Source organism: Leopardus geoffroyi, chromosome A2 (genome assembly GCF_018350155.1).
Source record: "Leopardus geoffroyi isolate Oge1 chromosome A2, O.geoffroyi_Oge1_pat1.0, whole genome shotgun sequence".
Taxonomy (NCBI): Eukaryota; Metazoa; Chordata; class Mammalia; order Carnivora; family Felidae; genus Leopardus; species Leopardus geoffroyi.
The window spans coordinates 167,760,691-167,780,174 of record NC_059331.1 but is presented as its reverse complement, the minus strand read 5'-3'; the positions used below and the strand labels follow the sequence as shown (position 1 = coordinate 167,780,174).

The following is a 19,484-nucleotide window of genomic DNA, read 5'->3' as shown; positions in this document are numbered from 1 at the left end:
ATCACAAGAATCTTTGGGATATCTGCATGGTTTGCTCTGAGCCAAGCTCCCAGCCATCTGAAAAAACATAACACTTTGTTTCTTGGAAGATCTATAACTTGTCGTGGTAGTTACTGTATTATTGGAGTTGAATCGTCATGCTTGGTTTTTAGAATATCAGTGCAGCTTTTTGGTGGAATGCCTGCCTGTGACTTCCCATTGTTCGTGTTTGTCACTTGCTGGTGCTGGAGGTTTTGTTCTTGCTAATACTGTTATTACTTCAGAAAATATGTTGATAAGATAAAGTGACCCTGTACACTGTTAGAAGGTAAGCCAGTGTCCTCAAAAGTCGTCTTGTTAGCCATCGGCTCCACGCTTTCTCCTCCTTTTTCTGTTTACTGCACATCTTCCTCTAAGCACGAGACCTTGAGCAGATAAACGTAGATTCTGAGTCTCAAGATCATAGATGAGTTGGCTGAAGAAGGGAAAAACCGGGTGAGCGTCTGTAAGATTTTATCCAGCACTGAAATACTTGGAAAAAAGAAACAGATGGTGGGAGTTGTATGTATTCCCGGAGCAGGAGGGGGCCCCGGAAGTCTAGCCGCCTGGTTCCCACAGCCCCAGAACTCACCACTGGCCTGGCGGGGCTCCGGCTCCCGGCGTCCCCAGCACACAGCCTTCTTTCGCGGCTGCCTCGAGGCCATGAGAGCGCGCCCTGCGCTGGCGGTCAGCATCAGGAGCCCGAGTCTCCGGGAGCCTTGCCTCTGAGACCGTCCCCTGCACCTCCTGCGCCCCACTCTCACCTGATTTCCCACTGTCCCTTAGCTCCCGAAACTCTGCGGATACCGTGTGGAACTGCGGGGAACCGTGGGGAACCCAAAACCGTTGGGTCACAGCAGCGGGACCACCAGGTCCTCAGTCTCCCCACCCCCCACCCTCGCTAGAGGAAACGTGACTTTCCCATCACAGACGGCTTCTCAGTCCCGGTCAGGTGGCGGTTCTCTTCTTTCCTGTGTCCCCCACCTCACTCCTCGTGTTGTCTTCTGCTGCGTGTGGACACTTTGAACCTCATGTCATTAGATTGTGATCCCATTACTTCTCCCTTTTCCCATCACTCTTCTCCTTCCAGACAATCCCTCTGCCACCTTGAGGGCGTTAGCTCCTCATTCGTGATCGTTCTCTCTGCCACAACGCCTGTCACAACTGGTGACTTCAGTGTCCGTGTGGATGATTCTTGCAGCCCACCTGGCCAGCCGTCGGCCTCTCTCTGAATGGTCTTCCTCAGCTCCTCTCTGCCTGGGACCACAGCGCAGCCCGGTCACTGGCGGTGATCGGCGCTTGTGCAGTCGCACGGTCAGTCACCTGTCACGTGCCGTTTCCTGCAGTCCTTCTTGCCGTCTGTCCATCTGAATAACTTCTCACCGTCTTTTCTCCTTCTCGCCCGTCGGACCCTGGCTGCCTCACACAGTTGAAATTCCGGGCCATCGTTTGACTCCGTGCCCTGCTCGCCCCGTCCCTCTCTCTGCCTGGCGCCTGTTGAGCTGACCGACTGTAACCACCTGGCCTTTCTTTAAACGTAGGACCGTATCTTAAATGTACTTCACGTTCTCCTACATGACTGTTAATGTCTTCTCTTTCCTCGAGACTTCACCATCACGCTCAGCTGACGACCTTGCTTCCCCTCTTCTTGAGAAAATGAAGCGCCCGTGCCGAAACGTTCACGAGCTTTTTCCTTCCCGTTGACTCCGCTGCGTGCAAGTCCCCCACCACGTGCTGCCTTTTCTCCCTCCGCTGTGGCTGCGCTGTCCGCGCTCCTGGCAAAGCCCCCCCCCCCGCCCACCCCTGGTGGCACTGGATTCAGTGCCTTCTCCCTGATTCAAGGACACAACTGTGGCCGTTGTAACCAGTCTTCCCCCCACTGGATCATTTCCTTCAGCATAGAGATGTGCTGATATTTTCTCAGAACGAGTGAATGAACGGAGGGAAGGAGGGGAAGAAATGAGCCAGTCTGTCTGCACCTCCTGTCCCTCTGGCTCACCACCTCATTGCTTCGCTTGTCTTCTACGCAGAACTCGTGGGCTGGACACTCCTCGGTTTCTTTTCCGCGCTCCGCGTTTGCTTTGGGACGCACTCTTGCCTGCGGTGCCCCACTGACATGCTGTTGTCGCGGTGGCTGGTGCCTTCCGGGGCCTCGTCCACACTCCTCGCTCCACTCGGTTCACCACACTCTCGTGAGTGAGCTGCTCCGTGAGCCTCTGCTTCTCAAAACCCCGCTGGTTTTCCCCGTGTCCGCAGCTGCTTCACACCGGAGCGCTCCCAGCCTCCGCCCTTAAAGTCTCCTGACGCTTGTTTACCTGCACTCCTCGGGTTATCGTGTCTGGTGTTCTGGCTTTAAATTCCATCTGTGTGCTGCTGACCTCTGCTCTCACCTCTTCCTCCGTCTAGGAGACATTTCTACTTGGATGCCGGACACGGATCTTAAACACATCGTGTCCGAAGTCAGCGGACGGTCTTAGTCCCCAGTTCTGCTTCGGTCCTAGCTGACCTGCCTCTGTAGGTGGTGGGTCCGTTCTCCTAGGTGCTCACGCTAATTCCTGGGAGTCTCTTTCTCTCAATTCCCACACGGACTCCTTCAGCAAAGCCGTTGGCTCTGGTATGTCACCACCTTGATTTAAGCAGCAGTCACCTCTTGGCTCGATATTTGTAGTAGTTTACGAGTTAGTCTCCGTGCATCTGTCTTTGACCTTGTAAGTCAGAAAGAGTGCTTGACACGTAAGTCACATCTTCTCACCTTTGTGCTCAGAGCCCTCCTCCGGTGGTGTCCTTTCTCAGTCTGAATAAAGGCCAGTCTTGGCATTGGGCCTCTTTCTGCACCCCGTGTGCCCTCTGACCTCCTCTCCTGCAGTCTCCTTCCTGTTCTTCCCTGACCCGTCGCCTCCTGTCTCAGGGCGTTGTCACGTGTTTCCCTTCTGTCTCTTAGGTCTTTACCAAAGAGCCCCTTCCTGGTGGGCTTCTCCACATTGTAGCTTAGGGGGTATGATTAATATTGCCACCACCTCTACCCTGACCCTTCTTTCCATCTTCCCTGCCTTATGTTTTCCTGTAGCACTTTCCACTTTCTGACACACCATTTTACTTTTCTTTTTTTTTTTTTTTTTTAATTTTTATTTCTTTTTGAGACAGAGAGAGACAGAGCATGAACGGGGGAGGGTCAGAGAGCAGGAGACACAGAATCCAAAGCAGGCTCCAGGCTCTGAGCTGTCGGCACAGGGCCCGACGTGGGGCTTGAACCCACGAACTGTGAGATCAGCACCTGAGCTGGAGTCGGACGCTCAACCGACCGAGCGACCCCCGTTTTACTTTTTATATGCTGCCCGTCTCTCCATAGTAGAACCTGAACTCCACAGGGGCAGGCATTTTTGTTCGTCTTCTTCCTTCCCGTACTCCTGATCCCGTGTTATCCCCAGTCACATAGTGGGTTGGTGGTACATAACTTGTTGCGTGAGTAAGTGAATCGTTGAAAAACATGCATGACGGAGGGTTGTCGTTTTACCTTAAAAAGTGAAGAAGGTAGAAGAAATCAAGTTTGGTGATAAAAGAATTACGTGCAGCCAGTATTGAGGAAGGCCCACGGTAGAGACTCCGAAGAGCAGCCAAGATTGAGGGCTGGAGGACCTTATGCCCCGGGGTTGGGGTGTAGGTGAAAAAGCAGAAATAAGGTGATTTTCCCCCATTGTTAAGCCAGGAAATAGGAGCAATCAGGATCCATTTCTACTCCCAAGACCCCAGAAGAGCAGCCCAACAGAAAGTCCCATTACATTAATTGTGGTAGATCTTTTGTAATTCCTACCCAGGATTAAGAGGATGCATATATCATTAGCATGTTTAAATGTTTAAGTAATGCAACAGCATTAATTGAAATAATTAGCCTTCGTGTGTATATAGCCTATGGGTGTACTGGGTAACGTTAGAAGTGCCATAATGAATAGGAATTATTTTTTATTGTTTAAGTTCAAAACCTTCACAGTTCTTTTAATGTAATTTATTTAAAAATATTGTAGACTTTGAACTTAATGATTCCATTCAATTTTGTTAGGTGCTATTTTCATCTTCGTGATAAAAAGTTAGCATATCGCTTTTAGTAGCAATTACTTTTCTGCTTGATTTTGATCTTTTAAAGAAGCCTTTTTCATTGAAGCTTTTGGATGAATTCCTTACTCCTAAGAGCGCAGCACGTGTACTTGTTTCATTTTTGCAGAGTGTCTGGTTGCAGTAGCTTTGTGTTCTGAAAAAGAAAAGGTTGGAAAAAACCCACATTCGATCTTTTCATGGAACCTAGTGACCCGTCAGAAGCATTTGGTCCCCATCAGTCTTGGAGTCTTGCGCATGAATCGCGAATCTGAGTTTGCCAGGCAGTCGTAGTAGCATCCTGTCGGAGGAACTCTTTATCGTCGCTGCCTGACAGTTTGCTGAGGCTTATCTGAAGGCTCTCGGGCCACGCCCTTACTGTCGGGAGGAAGCTTGTGTCTGTGTCACGTTTTCGCTTCTGTCCTCTACAGGCCTTCATCTTGACTTTCTCTACGTGTTCTTCTGTAGTCTAGCAATGGTTTTCTAAGAATACTGTTTACTGCTGGTTATATCACTGAAGTTGAGAATGTCTCAAATTGGTCAGACCCCAGGCCAGTTTGAGACACGACTAGGCTTAGACTGATTGGCTGACGAGCTCTCATCAACAACGTACATACGTAGCAAAAATTGTGACACTGAACGGCAGTCCTGTGATAGAAGAAAGTAGTTAGTAATATCTTGACTTCCTGAGCTAACAGCAAAGAAGATTAATTCTGGTGAAACTGGTTAAATGGTTTCTTTCTATTCACATTACCGACATTTGAGTCCAAACGTCTGAAACAGTGAGAGGTACCTTGTTACAATTTATTCAGCCTCTCGGGCTAGGCACTCACTTTGTTGACTGTAAGATGTGGCCCAGACGATTCGTTGTGGGCTAAGATGATGTGACTGAAGAGACGTAAGATAATATGTAATATCAGTAGATGAAGAATAGTTTAGAGCGACAAACTGTAGAATAACTTAAGAGTCAAGATCATCTATTTTCTGAAATTTAGATCACTGTATATAAATGATCTAAACTTATTAGCAGAAGATAAATTTAGTACACGCGACTTACTTGTTCCCCCACAACCTATTTGGATGATGGTATTCCTGCAGTTTAAGATCTACCGGTAACTTATGTCTAAGGTAAAAACAATTACTTTGATTGTATATAGCTTTTTATAAATGTTTTTAAAGCTGATTTTTAAATATTTTCTATCTTGCTTGTGCTCATTTAGAATGAATGTGTATTTGAATTTTCAAATCGTGTTGGGTATAAAAAGTCTTATATTACTTGATTCTGTATTGAGGCATATTTTTGCAGACGTGTCCCGAGTAACTAGAAACCAATATTTTCACAAATAGTAGCGTTGCGAGTGGAGTAGAAATGGAGTGTTTGAGTGTGTGGCTTGCCCGTCTCTTCTGTGGGCAGTAGCGGTGTTTGTTGGTGCTGAAATAGATGCCGTGGAGACCTGGATGTTCAGCTTCAGTTCTCAGATGCTGTCCGGGGTCCGCCTCATCAGCGGCGGCGCTGTGCTCTGCCGTAACTGCCGCTTGCCTCGGGGATGAGGCTGTTGGCTCTGTGAATTTCTGGGCGTTTGGGGCTTTAAGCAACAAAATCCTCCGCCTAAGCGATTAGAGATAATTAAAAGTACTTTAGAGACCTCTCATTCTGGTGACTAGAGATCATATTGGTCAATTTAACATATTAAGTATGATCAAAATTTTAAAGGGTTACTTAGCAGGTTTTCTAATCAACTTTTCTTTGGTTCTGTGCTAAATTAAAAAGTTAAACGAAAAGCTAATCTGTTTATTCTAGCGGTGTCTACTTCTAAATAGTGTTCGTTATGAGACTTAGTTTCGGACACCAGATTGCTTAGGGAGATTGTTTTATTGCCTCATGTTATTTGAGTTGTTTACAAACCAAGTTAGAGAATTTATATTTAGTTTTAAAAATGCATTATGTGTCTTAAGTTAAATCATTAGTATCTTCCCTTTAACATATGAATGTCAGTTAAAGCTGTCTGTATATTAAGGCTTAGTTACTGAAGCGATGCTGGGCTTTGGGAAATTTTGTCATCTTGGAAGCAAAATATTTTCAATACCGCACTCGTTTTTCAGCTTAAGAATAAAGCTGGGAAAAGTTGCCTTCAGCTGTTAGTTTTCCTGAATCCAAAGAGACGGGTGGGGCAGGATCAAAAATACTTACTTGATCAAAGTTATTGGCTCTGAAGGTATTCTGACCTGTGTAAGAAAGATGAAAGGTGTTGTTTTTATTACATGCTAGTAACAGTGTAATTTTGAACTAATTGGTGTTGAACTGCCAATCACCTAGGGGAATGCAAATAGATACTCTTATAATTTCCTTTGAGGTAGTGAAATCTTATGTCGTGGCTGGAAGAAAAACAGAATAATACCGTTAAATTGACCTTAAATGAGCTGCTTTGTGGTTTTCTTGGAGAATCCCTTTTTATTTTTCATGACTAGTCCAAACAGGTTTTGTCTACCAATTTGACTTATTGACTAGACAATGCTGACATGGAACCTGTGAGATTCATTTTGAAATAAAGTAAGGATAATACAGTTGCTCAGGATATTTTGACGATTTTTTTTTTAGTGCAATTTAAATTCACGTAACATTCCAATGTGTGTTTGTGGTATGTCTTGATTCCTTGCAATAGCCATCGTTCCTTTTGGCCATTTATAATGGGACATTCTGCCTACACAAGCTTACTCATCTCACGTAGGTAATGATACACAGTGAAGGATGGTAAGGTCTTTGAAAATTGTGTTGTTCCAGGTGAATCTAGTCATTTAATGAAAGCATGCTCTGTTTGAAGATGATGAGAATGCATTCTTAATTTTTATACGCAAGTCAGCCAGTATTTATTTAAACATTTATTTATTTATTTTGAGAGAGGGAGAGGGAGGAGCAGAGAGAGAGGGAGAGAGAGAATCCCAGGCAGGCTCCGCACTGTCAGTGAGGAGCCCGATTCAGGGCTTGAACCCATGAGCTGTGAGATCATGACCTGAGTTGAAATCAGGAGTCTGACGCTTAAGCAGCTGAGCCACCCAGGCACCCCAGTCAGTATTTACTAACTGTCTGTTGCGTGCCTAGCATTGTGTTTCCTGAAAATAAAAATACAGTACTTCGGAAATACCACTTTAGTTTTTGTTCCTTTGAAAAATATAGTGATAGGTCTAGGTATTTGTAATGGGCTTTGTAGACATCATACCACAAAGCAGGCATTTCTAACTTTTCACCTAATCTAAAATTGGCAGCTGGAATACTGTGTATCCTGATCTCTGTTCCCTTTCAAACTTCTGACTACTCATCAGATTATTTTTTCTAGCCTTGAGCTGGTTACTGGAATAATACTCCTTTACAAATATAGGGAATGAAATGTAGTTCGGAATTGTATTTGTATTAATCAGATAAAGAATTTAAATGAGCATTAACTACAGATACACACCATGTAATTTATGAAGAAATGGGATAAAAAGTAAAAGGTATCTGTAAGACTCGTATGTCATTTAAGCTTTGATTCAGAGACACTCGCAAATCTTAAAATGCGACGCTATCTTACTGTAAACCTCCTTCTTGTATGGAAGTATTCATTAATTCTATAATTTAATTGTTTCTCTTTTTGCTTTGGCTACTAGACACTCTAAACTATATTTATAGTCAAAGTTTTATAGCTTTGAGATCTGTCTTAACCCATATTCTCCCATAAATGTCAATTACCCGTTGACAAGTAAAATGATTAAACTCGGGAGCTCTGGAAGTACTGTAACATTTTAGTACATTCCAGACCTCAGCTTCTCCAAAAGAGAAGGCGGTGGATTTCTCCCTCTTCAGCGTTGGACGGAAGCGAGGCAGGAGATGTAGAGGGGGCAGTACTTACCTTTCCTAGAACCCAGGGGAAGGCTGGAGTTCTGTGAGTCCCCAAGGGGGCTTAGAGAAAGAGCCTCTGGATTCCCCCACTTACTGCATTCGCCCACCAGCCGCCTAGCATCCTTGGCCAAACCCTGCTTTCTTCCTCCCTTTGATAAAGGAGCGCACTGATGCTAGAGACACCCCGGAGCCCCGAGGCTGCTGCTTCCTGAATCAAGAAGAACTGGCGTTCTTCCCCAGCCCCCCAAAGCAGAAACTGCTGGGCCCCCGAAATGGTTTGTCAGTGTTTGACAGGCGGTCTGACGTGATGAGGTGTGAAGGGAACAATAGCGGGGCATAAAGGAAAACGATCGCTCGCTGGAGGCTGAGTGATGACGGCAAAGATGAGGATCTAGAACTGATTCCCATTGAGGTTGACAGCTAATGGAGCGACAAGCAAGAGTTTGTACTTGGCTCTTAAAAGTAATAGGGACTTTTAAGGATGTGTAGTTAGAGAAGAAAAAAGGCCACCTAGAATGTGAAAAAAAAAAAAAAAAAGAAAAATTCAGCAGGCAAAAGATGAAAAAGTCCTTGCGATTGCAGAATAGCGACCCTGCGAAAGTATCCTAGTCCCAACCACCCTGATTCTATACACAAGGCCCCTCTGTGGTTAGAGGGACTTTGCAAGGTGATTAGTTGAAGGGTCTCAAGGTTATCCTGGATGATCTGGTGGGCCCGGTGTCCTCACACCATTGTTATAGGTGGGTCAGAGAAGGAGACGTAACTGCGGAAGCAGAGCAGAGTGACTGAAGAAGGGCCCATGAGCCAAGAATGTGGGCAGCTTCTAGGGAAGCTGGAAAAGATAAGGAAACAGATTCTCTCCCAGAGTCTTCAGAAGGAACACGGTCCTGCTGACCCCTTGATTTCAGACTCCTGAACTCTAGAAGTGTGGGCTAATACATTTATATTGTGTAAGCCACTAAGTTGATGGCACTTTGTTACACCAGCAATGAGGAACGAGTGTAGTCTTTCTGAAAATTGAATTACTTATCTGGCAGAATCAAGTGGAAGAACTCTTTTGTGTCACGGAGCAAAAGTACAAAGACAAGGAAACAATGAGATGGCAGGCATGGACTCTAGAGCCGAGATACCTAATCTAAATAGCAAGCATCTAGGGGCGCCTGGCTGGCTCAGTCGGTTAAGCGTCCGACTTCGGCTCAGGTCACAATCTCGCAGTCCGTGAGTTCGAGCCCCGCGTCGGGCTCTGTGCTGACAGCTCAGCACCTGGAGCCTGCTTCACATTCTGTGTCTCCCTCTCTCTCTGCCCCTTCCCTGCTCATGCTCTGTCTCTCTCTGTCTCAAAAATAAATAAACATTAAAGAAAAAATAGCAAGTGTCTAGGAGGAGGAAGAAGAAGTAGAAAAAAATTAAGTAAATAGATAATAGTAGAAAATGTCAGTGTGCTGCAGAAAGACTTTGGTGCAGGTTAAAAGACCACAGAGTCCCGGACGAGATTATTAAATAGGACCTTTAAAAGATCTAGACTTATTGTGTAAGATTGTGGAATTCCAAGCGTGATGAGGATAATGATAATAAAAGTCTCACAAGCTTTCACAAAGAATAATAACTTGTAAAGGAGAGAGCGAGATCAACATCAAACTTCCTGTTTGTGACCTGTTAAGGATTATTGATAATATCATTAGTTTTAAGGGTTGGGGGGGGGGGGAAGATTGCAATTAAAAACTCATACATTTATCAAGATGTCATATGTATATGAGGGTAAAAAAGATATTCATTCCATATCTGTCTATTGAATATCTCATTTGTGCTAGGTACTATTCTAGGTATTGAGGAAATGACAACTTATACACTGAAAGAAAAGTTTACTAATAATCTTATATTAAATATATATTTTTTTATTTTTTTTCAACGTTTATTTATTTTTTGGGACAGAGAGAGACAGAGCATGAACGGGGGAGGGGCAGAGAGAGAGGGAGACACAGAATCGGAAACAGGCTCCAGGCTCTGAGCCATCAGCCCAGAGCCCGATGCGGGGCTCGAACTCCCGGACCGCGAGATCGTGACCTGGCTGAAGTCGGACGCTCAACCGACTGCGCCACCCAGGCGCCCCCTTATATTAAATATTTGTAAAGCAATCTCAGCAAAATCCAGGATTTAGGAGGAGTGGGTGGGAAGCAATGAAAGAACGGTTAGATGAAATTACGGTGAAAGCTTCACCTTGATGCGGGAAAGTTACTCAGTAAAGCATCATTGTGGGGTTCTGACTGTGTTATACTGAAAAGAAAATGCAACCGTACTTGTGTCAAGAGTGAGAAAGTAACCACTGAAGTGCCAGATTAACCTGGGGAGAAGGAATAGACAGAAATTCCACTAGCTGGGAGAAGAAGAAATAAAGAGCAAAATAAACAGAAATTATGAAGTTACATGAAAGGGGAAAGAGCCACCAGACTTCATAATAAGCCAACTTGTGGGTGGCAGAATTCAGTCCCTGGATGTCGCTGTTGAGCTGTGGGAAAACCCACTTTGAAGCCCATTCTGTGTCTAAACTTCTAATTTTGTGAAATTATTTTCTTCTTTTTCAAGCTACTTTGAGTTGAGATTTTTGATTCAGTGGAAAGCATCCTAATAAATACACCCCATCTCACAGATGAGAACGCTGACGTTCAGGGAATGAGAACTTGAAAAACATCACGATAAAATGTTGGAATTTAGCAAACCTGAGAAAATTTTAGAGGCAACGAGTTTAGCAGACCCAACGAGGCTAAATCCTAAGCTATCTGTGCTTGATTCGTATCCCAGACTCCCCCCAAATCTCGAGAAGTGGCACCACCTGATACGGAAGTGGAGATGACGTGGAGTAAGCTCAGGAGGGTTGGTTGAAAATCCTGTTTGTGAAGCGATTGGATGCCCACATCTTCTCCCTCCATCCGAGGTCCCCGGCACTGCCTCTCCTGCCCCGAGAAGAGGGAGGGTTATTCTCCAGAGAGTGAAACAGAGGCTGTGGCCTGGGAACAGTGTAGGGGACGGAGTGAGTGCTTACAGGCTCCCATCTCCCTTTACACGGACATTCAAGGAGGAGATGGGAAGAGTCTCTGAGGACTCTGTCTCGCCCAGAGGAAGTGCCCTGCTTGCGGGGTGCCCTGCTTGGATTAGCCGGCAAGAAGTCTCACAGTGGTCAGCCATCACTCACTCTTGAGTTTCAAATTAGCACGTTTAGTGCTTTATTCTTTTGTTTTTTTTTTTGTTGTTGTTGTTAAAAAAATTGGGGGCGCCTGGGTGGCTCAGTCAGTTAAGCATCTGACTTCGGCTCAGGTCACGATCTCATGGTTTTTGAGTTCGAGCCCCGCATCGGACTCTGTGCTGACAGCTCGGAGCCTGGAGCCTGCTTCGGATTCTGTGTCTCCCTCTGTCTCTGCCTCTCCCCTGCTCGCGCTCTGTCTCTCAAAAATGAATAAACGGTATAAAAAAAATTAAAAACACTTTTTTTAAAAGTGGGCTCCACGCTCAGGGTGGAGCCATTGCTCAGTTCAATGCAGGGCTTGAACTCATGACCCTGAGATCAAGACCTGAGCTGAGATCAAGAGTTAAATGCTGAACCCACTGAGCCACCCAGGCGCCCCTCGTGCTTCACTCTTAAGTATGAGCAGACAGCTAAGGCTCACCAGACTTCTGAGCTACTTGAAAGGAGAGGCCAAACAATACAGAACACTGGGACAGACAGAATATACGCTAGAGAAGCATATCTGAAAATAAATCTGTTGTTAACATCCTGAGAGAAAGAAACCAAGATTGCAGTCATGAGGAAGTCTAGGATTCTATAAAAATGGAGTATCTAGTGAACAGAAAGGCACTTCTGATATTTAGAAATAATGGCCTATCCAAAAGACTGGAAGGTAAAGAACTTTTTTAGAAGATGGGTCAAATGACAAAAATAGGAGAAAAGATTTAAGAATCTTAGAGAACCAGTTTAGGGTAAATAGCAGGCAACTATTAGGAATTCCACATGGGGAGAGGAGAGGAAAGAGGGAAATGACAGAATCAAGAAAATTTCTCAGATCCAAAGAATGTGAATTTGGAGATTGAAAGGGCTCACCTAGTGCCCTGCGTGGTACATGGAAATGGACTCGCCACCAGAACACTGGGAACAAAGATTCCACACGTTTCACAGACTGGAAAGCAGTTCACACTCAAGGGGACGGGAAGGAGAACTTCGGACTTCTCGGGTGCAGGGCCAGAGCTGGAAGACAATGGAGCAGTGACTTACGATTCTGAAGGATTATTAGTTTTGACCTAGATTTCCATATCTTCCCAAACTGCGAGAACAAAGGTAAAATATCCAGACTTGTGGAGTCTCAAAAATATTACTTCCCATTAACCTTTTCTTCACAAGCTGCCGGAGGCTATGCACCCCCTACGTGAGGGAGTGGAGCAAGTGAGAAGGGCTATGTAGGAAATAAGAGACGTACTGCGGGAGAGAAGAGAGGAGGGGCCAGGGTGCCAGTGTGCAGCAGGGCTAGAGAGCAGCAGTCCAGACCAGGGCAGGTCTAAAGACTCCAGGAGAAATTTCTTCCAGGTAATGAAATGAGTGGTATAACAGGAAGTTAAACACCAAGAGAAAAAGACATTTGGGAGGAGACTTTGGCATTGAGATAGTGATAAGTACATAAGAAAACTAAGCAAGTGAAAAAAATGACTACTTCTAGGGGTTGGAAGAATAATATTATGGAAGAAAAGAAAGCTAACCGTAGTTTGTTACGTGGGTAAGCAGCAGGTGGCATTTCTGTTGCAATCATGCAGACATTGAATATTGATGTAACCACAGTTTCCAACAATCCACATTGGGAGAGGGAGGAATGATAAGGTGTGTGGCTTATAGAGACTTAAATCCTTATCTTCCTTGGTAGGAAGGCCCTAGTTAATACTTAGAGCTGGAAAATCAGGACCTAGCGAGGGAAGCTGTTTATTTAGTGATAGGGAGACAAATGCTGAAAGAATCAGCTAAACAATTTGAGGTGCTGGTCTTCGGGGAGGCAGGTCAGCGTGTAAGTATGTACCTTGTGAACGTATTTGCAGTCGGAACTACGTGCACATTTCGTTTTAGTAAAGATAAAAGTAAAAGGAACAAAAACACTTAAGGGGCACCTCGGTGGCTCAGTTGGTTTGTTAAGCGTCTGACTCTTGATTTTGGCTCACGTCACGATCTCCCGGTTGTGAGATTGAGCCCCAAGTTGGGCTCCGCACTGAGTGTGGAGCCTGCTTGGGATTCTCTCTCCCTCTCTCTCTGCCTCTCTCTCTCTCTCTCTCTCTCTCTCTCTCTCAAAATAAACATTAAAAAAATAATAAATCAAAAAAACACTTAAAAGTTAAGACAAGCAATATGGAAGGTATAAAATGAAGTTTATCAGCTCTTATACAAAATTCTACTGAATGCAAATAGTATATTTTACTAAATGTAAATGGGCTGAATTCCAGTGTTAAAGAACAGAGCCTATCAGATCTATTGTAGTAAAGCATCTGATTTGGCTTTCTTCCTTCTCACATTTGATCACCTCTGTGGAACTGCTTGTCAGAGTTCTCTGCCTCCCCTACCAAAGGAATTGGCTTGTGACTCTTGAGCTAGGCCCTCAGGACACTGGACGTTTATTCTTGATCCGAGCAACATAAAGACTGAAAATTGTTCGAACTGATGGATCCCAGCTGTAATACTAAGAGGAGACAGTCCATCTGTTCCTGCCACCCGGAGCGCCCCCAGCTGCCTGGTTCCTCTCCTTCCCAGGAAAACTGGAGGTTTTCCTGCTAGTTCTCTCTCTCTTCTCTCTCTTCTCTTCTCTTCTCTTCTCTTCTCTTCTCTTCTCTTCTCTTCTCTTCTCTTCTCCTCTCCTCTCCTCTCCTCTCCTCTCCTCTCCTCTCCTCTCCTCTCCTCTTCTCTCTCTCTCTCTCTCTCTCATGAATTCCTTTTCTGTTGTACCCAGTCCATCCATTTCAGTTGCTTGTAACCAACAAAATCTAACTGATAAGATTGAACCTCGAATAAGATTCAGCTGATAGACACATAGACCTGTCTACCTTTAATTTTAATCTTTTTTGGTCTCTCATATGTAAATCAGTAATAAATCAGTAAATAAGTAAAACAAATAAAACAAATATAGATAAAAACAAAAAGAAAGTAGAACTTAAGGTCCACCAAATAGAATTTAAGTTGAAAAACATTAAAAACAAAGTGGGTCATTAATGGTAAAAGATGTGATTCTTAAGGAGGGTGTAACAGTCTTCTAGGAACCCAAAAAACGTAGCAAATAAATGCAAATATATATTGAGAAAACGCTTAAAAACTGAGAAAACCTAATCAACGAAAGTAAATTTGTAGTGGGGGATTTTAATTTATCCATTTCAGAATTGAACAGATAAAACAGAATATGGAGATATGCAATTTGTTATAGAAATAAGTAGAAAATATGAACAGGGAAAATCCACGTGGTAAATAAACATGGAAGATGCTTAACCACATTTAGGGAGATATATGTTAAAGTAACAATAAGAAAATATTTTTGGGGCGCCTGGGTGGCTCAGTTAAGCACTGGACTTCAGCTCAGGTCATGATCTCATGGTTTGTGGGTTCGAGCCCCGCATCGGGCTCTGTACTGACAGCTCAAAGCCTGGATGGAGCCTGCTTCAGGTTCTGTGTCTCCCTCTCCCTCGGCCCCTCCCCTGCTCCCGCTCTCTCTCTCTCCCTTTTTTTCTCTCTCAAAAATAAACATAAAAAAAAACAACAACATTTTTTATCCATCATATTGGCCAAAATTCAAGAACTACAGCATCTAGTGCGAGGGAAGGTATTAGACAATAGATACTTTCAAAAGCTATAAATGGAAATGGAAATATTACAATAATTTAAATTCTTACAATAAATTGCAATATTTGGAAGGGAATAACCTCTAAATATCTCTTAACTGTAAATGCTTATACCCCGTGACTCAGAATTTTGGGAATCTGTCCTGCAAAAATAATAGAATTAGAATGTACTGGATATGCATACAAAAATTTTTGTTGCAACGTTGTAGTCGCAGAAAATAGCAGAAAACCTGGGACTAGTCCTAAGTGGAATAATTCTGAATAAAACTGAAGTGCATCCATACTGTGGAATATTATTCAGTTGTTAAAGTTGTCACTATCTGTAAACATGGATGTATCATTGACTAGGAAAGCAAGTGGTTAAGTAACGTGTCCAATTTAACCCATTCTTGTATAATAGAGACCATGTGTGTGGTATACATGTACATGTGAATATATACATGAGTATGAGGAAAGGTGTGGAAGCATCAACCAAGCTGTTCCCGAGTGTCACTTTAGGGAGGTGGGATAGAGAATTGGATCTTGAATTTCTTTCACTTTCTATAATAAGCATACGGTATTTCTGTCATTAAATAAAAAATTAACAGATCAAGTAAACATTTTATCAAAGTAAGGTATTCTTTAGGAAACGTGTAGTGTTTAATCAGCAAGAACGTGGATGTTTTGAGTGGTAAAGAAATGGGTATACTTTTCTGTGAATCACAAATCAGCATTTGTTTTTATTCTCCATGATCAGGATTTGTAATGTGTTGTCTTGTATTTTAATTAAATGTGAGGGCTACCCATTCTATACTGTTCGGGTTCTGTTGTTATACTCCTAAAATATTTTTGCTTTTGCTAGGACTGTCTTCATCAGTGGAATGCAATATAACGGAGTTGGAACAAGAACTTGAAAATGTGAAGACCCTTAAGACAAAATTAGGTACTGTATATTTTTGTTTGTCACTCGTGTATTGGTCTTGCTGTCTTTCCAGAAACTCGACCTTAGTCTGAAAGAGTCAAAAAATTATGAAATGTTTCGTGAGGGTTATAGGCTTCCAGTCTGTCCGAAGCTATTGATAAAGACTGTCTTTTAGTTTGGGGAGAGGATAAACATTTGTCTATTCACCTTTTTTGCTGTTTTGTAAAATGACTTTTTAGAAGCTGATGTTCAGCGATGTCACTCCACTGTCTCCTTGCTTGCATTATTTTTGACAAGTAATCTTCTGTCATCATCTTTTAAACTGTCTTTTATCTCTCTCTGCTTTTAGGATGTCCTCTTTATCATTGACTTTGAATAGTTTGATTAAGATGTACTTTAGAGTAGTGTTCTTTATGCTTCTTATTCTTTGGGTTAATGGAGTCTCTTGGATCCGGGAATTTATGGTTTACATCTAATTTGAGACATTTTTGGCCATTAATCCTCCAGATGTTTTTTTCTTTTCCTTTCTGCGCCCGCCTTTCAGGGACTCTGATTATATGTACACTGGTGCCCTGGAAGTTGCCCCAGACTCAAGGATTTTCCTTTACTTGTCAGGTTTTTTCTCTGTGTGTTTCGTTTTGGATAGTTTCTATTACTGTATCTTCATGTTCACTAATCTTTTCTTTCGAGTGTGAAAACTGCATTTAATCCCATCTATCGCATTTTTCTCAGACCCTGCAGGTTTTATATTTGGAAGTCCTGTTTAGACTTGTTTTATCCCTTCTAGGACTCCAACGTGTTTAGTCTGTGCCCTCTACTCTTCAGATCATACAGAATACAGTTGGGATAACCCTTTCAGTGTTTTTATCTGCTAATTCTCACTTCTGTGTGAGTTCTTGATAAATTTCAACTGATTGACTTTGCTCCTTATCATTGGCTGTACTTTTCTGCTTTTACGCCTGCCTGGCAGATTTTGACTGGGTAGCGGACACTGTGAATCTTACTGCTGGGTTCTGTATTTTTGTATCCTTTGCTCTGAAGGCCTGCCAGGCGGGGCCAGAGCGGCGTCTCCCGTAGGGCCAGTTGTTCTCACATCAAGGCAATAATGCTGCTGATTGCTGAGGCCTTGTTACTGTCTCGCGGGAACAGGCCCCATTCCTGGCCCTCGGTGATGGTTGGATACCCCTCCATCTGACGTTTTTGAGTGGTTCTTTCCTCAGCTGTGGGTTGTTTGCTCGTGTACCTGAGCTGATCTTTACCCGCCGAAGACTAAGGATGACCCTTTCAAGATCCTTGGAGTTCTTCCCCTGAGGAGTTTTCCTGTCGTACTTTGCTCTGCACAGTCCAGCCAACTTGGTCTCTCCCCACTCCCATTTTATGTCCTCCACTCCAGGAATGAGCTGGGCCCTGCTTGGGTTCCCACGCCCTGTGCTGTGGCTAGCACACCATCTCATGACACTGAGCAGGGGCGAACACAGGGCATCTCTCAGAGATCACCGTCTCTCTGTGGTCACACGTCCAGTGTCTCGAAACTGTTTCATATGCATGTGTTTTTTGGTTTTTTAACTGTTTCAGCCTGGGTGGTAAATTGGCCTCTGAAATGGAAGTCCAGTGTTGTTGAAAATTTGTTCGTTTTTATTTCTCTTTTTTTATTGAAGTATAATCACCAGACAGTGTTACATCAGTTGTAGGGGTGTGATACAGTGATTGAACAATTCTGTAGCTTGCCCGGTGCACGTTGTGATACGTGTACTCTGAATCCCCTTCACCCGTTTCACCCGTCTCCCTACCCACCTCCCCTCTGCCAGTCACCAGTTTGTTCTCTGTAAGTCAGAGCTGGTTTTTTGTTTGTCTTTTTTTTACTTTGTTTTGTTTCTTAAATTCCACAGGTGTTTGTCTTTGACTGACTTGTTTCACTTAGCACTATACTACCTGCATCCATCCATGTTGTTGCAGATGGCAGGATTTCATTCTTTTCCATGGCTGAGTGATATTCCTGCATGTGTGTGTGTGTAAATGTGTATATATGACATCTTTATCCATTTGTCTTTGGATGCACACTTGAGTTGTTTCTATGTCTTGGGTATTGTAAACAATGCTGCAATAAACATTGGGCTGCATATGTCTTTTTGAATTACTGTTTTTGTTTTCTTTGGGTAAATACCCAGTATTGGAATTACTGGATCATTTGGTAATTCTATTTTTAATTTTTTGAGGAACCTCCATACTGTTTTCCATGGTGGCTGCACTAGTTTGCATTCCCACCAACAGTGCACAAGGGTCCCCTTTTCTTTATATCTTTGCCTACACTTGTTATTACTTGTGTTTTTGATTTTAGTTATTGTGGCAGGTGTGTGGTGATATCTTATTGTGGTTTTGATTTGTCTTTCCCTGATGATGAGGGATGTTTAGCACCTTTTCATGTGTCTTTTGGCCATCTGTGTGTCTTTCTGGAAGAATGTCTATTTAAATCCACTGTTCATTTTTATTTTTATTTTTTTATTTTTATTTTTTTTTTTAATTTTTTTTTTCAATGTTTATTTTTATTTTTGGGACAGAGAGAGACAGAGCATGAACGGGGTAGGGGCAGAGAGAGAGGGAGACACAGAATCGGAAACAGGCTCCAGGCTCTGAGCCATCAGCCCAGAGCCTGACGCGGGGCTCGAACTCCCGGACCACGAGATCGTGACCTGGCTGAAGTCGGACGCTTAACCGACTGCGCCACCCAGGCGCCCCACCACTGTTCATTTTTAAATTTGGTGTTGGGTTGTCCAAGTTCTTTGTAGAGTTTGGATATTAACCCTTTAGTGGATATATAATTTGCAGATATCTTCTCCCATTCAATAGGTTGCCGTCGTTTTCATCTTTGTAAACAACTTCATGTTGTCTGTTACTTCATTCATTCTCCTGTTGATGGATATTTGATGTGTTTCTTATCTTTTGCTATTATGAGTAATATTGGTACAAACATTCTCCTGTATGTCTCTTGGTACTTATGTTTTTTTTCAGGGTACATAGCTGGAAGTGGAATTATAGGGTCATTGAGTATGTGGGTATACAACTTTTTAAAATAATGCTGAATTATTTTCCCAGTAGTTGTGTTATTTTGCATTTCTTCCAGGCATGGGTAAGACTTCCTGTTGCTCCACTTTACTGTCAGCAAGTGACAATGTGGGACTCTACATTTTTCCCAATTTAGTGGACGTGAAGTGGTTTTCACTGGTGTTTAAATTCGTGTGCCCCTGATTTGTGTTTCCAGGGTTCATTTAGCTTCTGCTTGAAAAATATCTGTTAGCATTTCGTTTAGTGCTGGTCTGTTGGCAATGAGTTCTGTCAGTTTTTGTTTATCTGAAAACATCTTTCCTTTCCTTCTCATTGGTAGGGTATTTTCACAGAATTTAGAGTTCTTATTTGGTAGTTCACATTGAAAAGATGTCTTTCTAGAGTCTTCTGGTTTCCAGTTGAAAGTTGTCTTGTTGCCCTTTTGAAAGCTTGTAAGGTTTCCTTTTTGTCCTTGATTAGCACTTTCACCCTGACGTGCTCAGGTTTGGTTTTCCTTACGTTAATTCTTCTTGAGATCTGCCGCCTTTCTTCAGCGTATGGCTTAGCGTGTTTTACCGGCTTTGGACATGGTTGGGCCCTTACCTCGTCAGATACCCCTTCTGTTCATTCTCTCATGTCCTTAGCCTCCGGTTGCACATGTGCTGGACCTTTTCAGTCCTACGGTTTTTTTTTCTGAATTTCTCC

The 19,484-nt window shown here is 43.3% G+C and overlaps 1 protein-coding gene across 7 annotated transcripts in view; it reads left to right on the top strand.

Moving 5' to 3' along the window:
* Positions 1-19,484, top strand: part of LMBR1 (limb development membrane protein 1) — a 199,813-nt gene that overhangs the window by 102,854 nt on the left and 77,475 nt on the right. For all 7 annotated transcript variants that reach the window (XR_006716685.1, XM_045496304.1, XM_045496299.1 and 4 more), the window contains one exon: positions 15,678-15,758. Coding sequence is in view for 6 of the 7 variants with exons in the window: in XM_045496304.1 (XP_045352260.1) it covers positions 15,678-15,758 (81 nt within the window). In the remaining variant the exon portion in view is untranslated. The remainder of the gene's footprint in view (positions 1-15,677; positions 15,759-19,484) is intronic.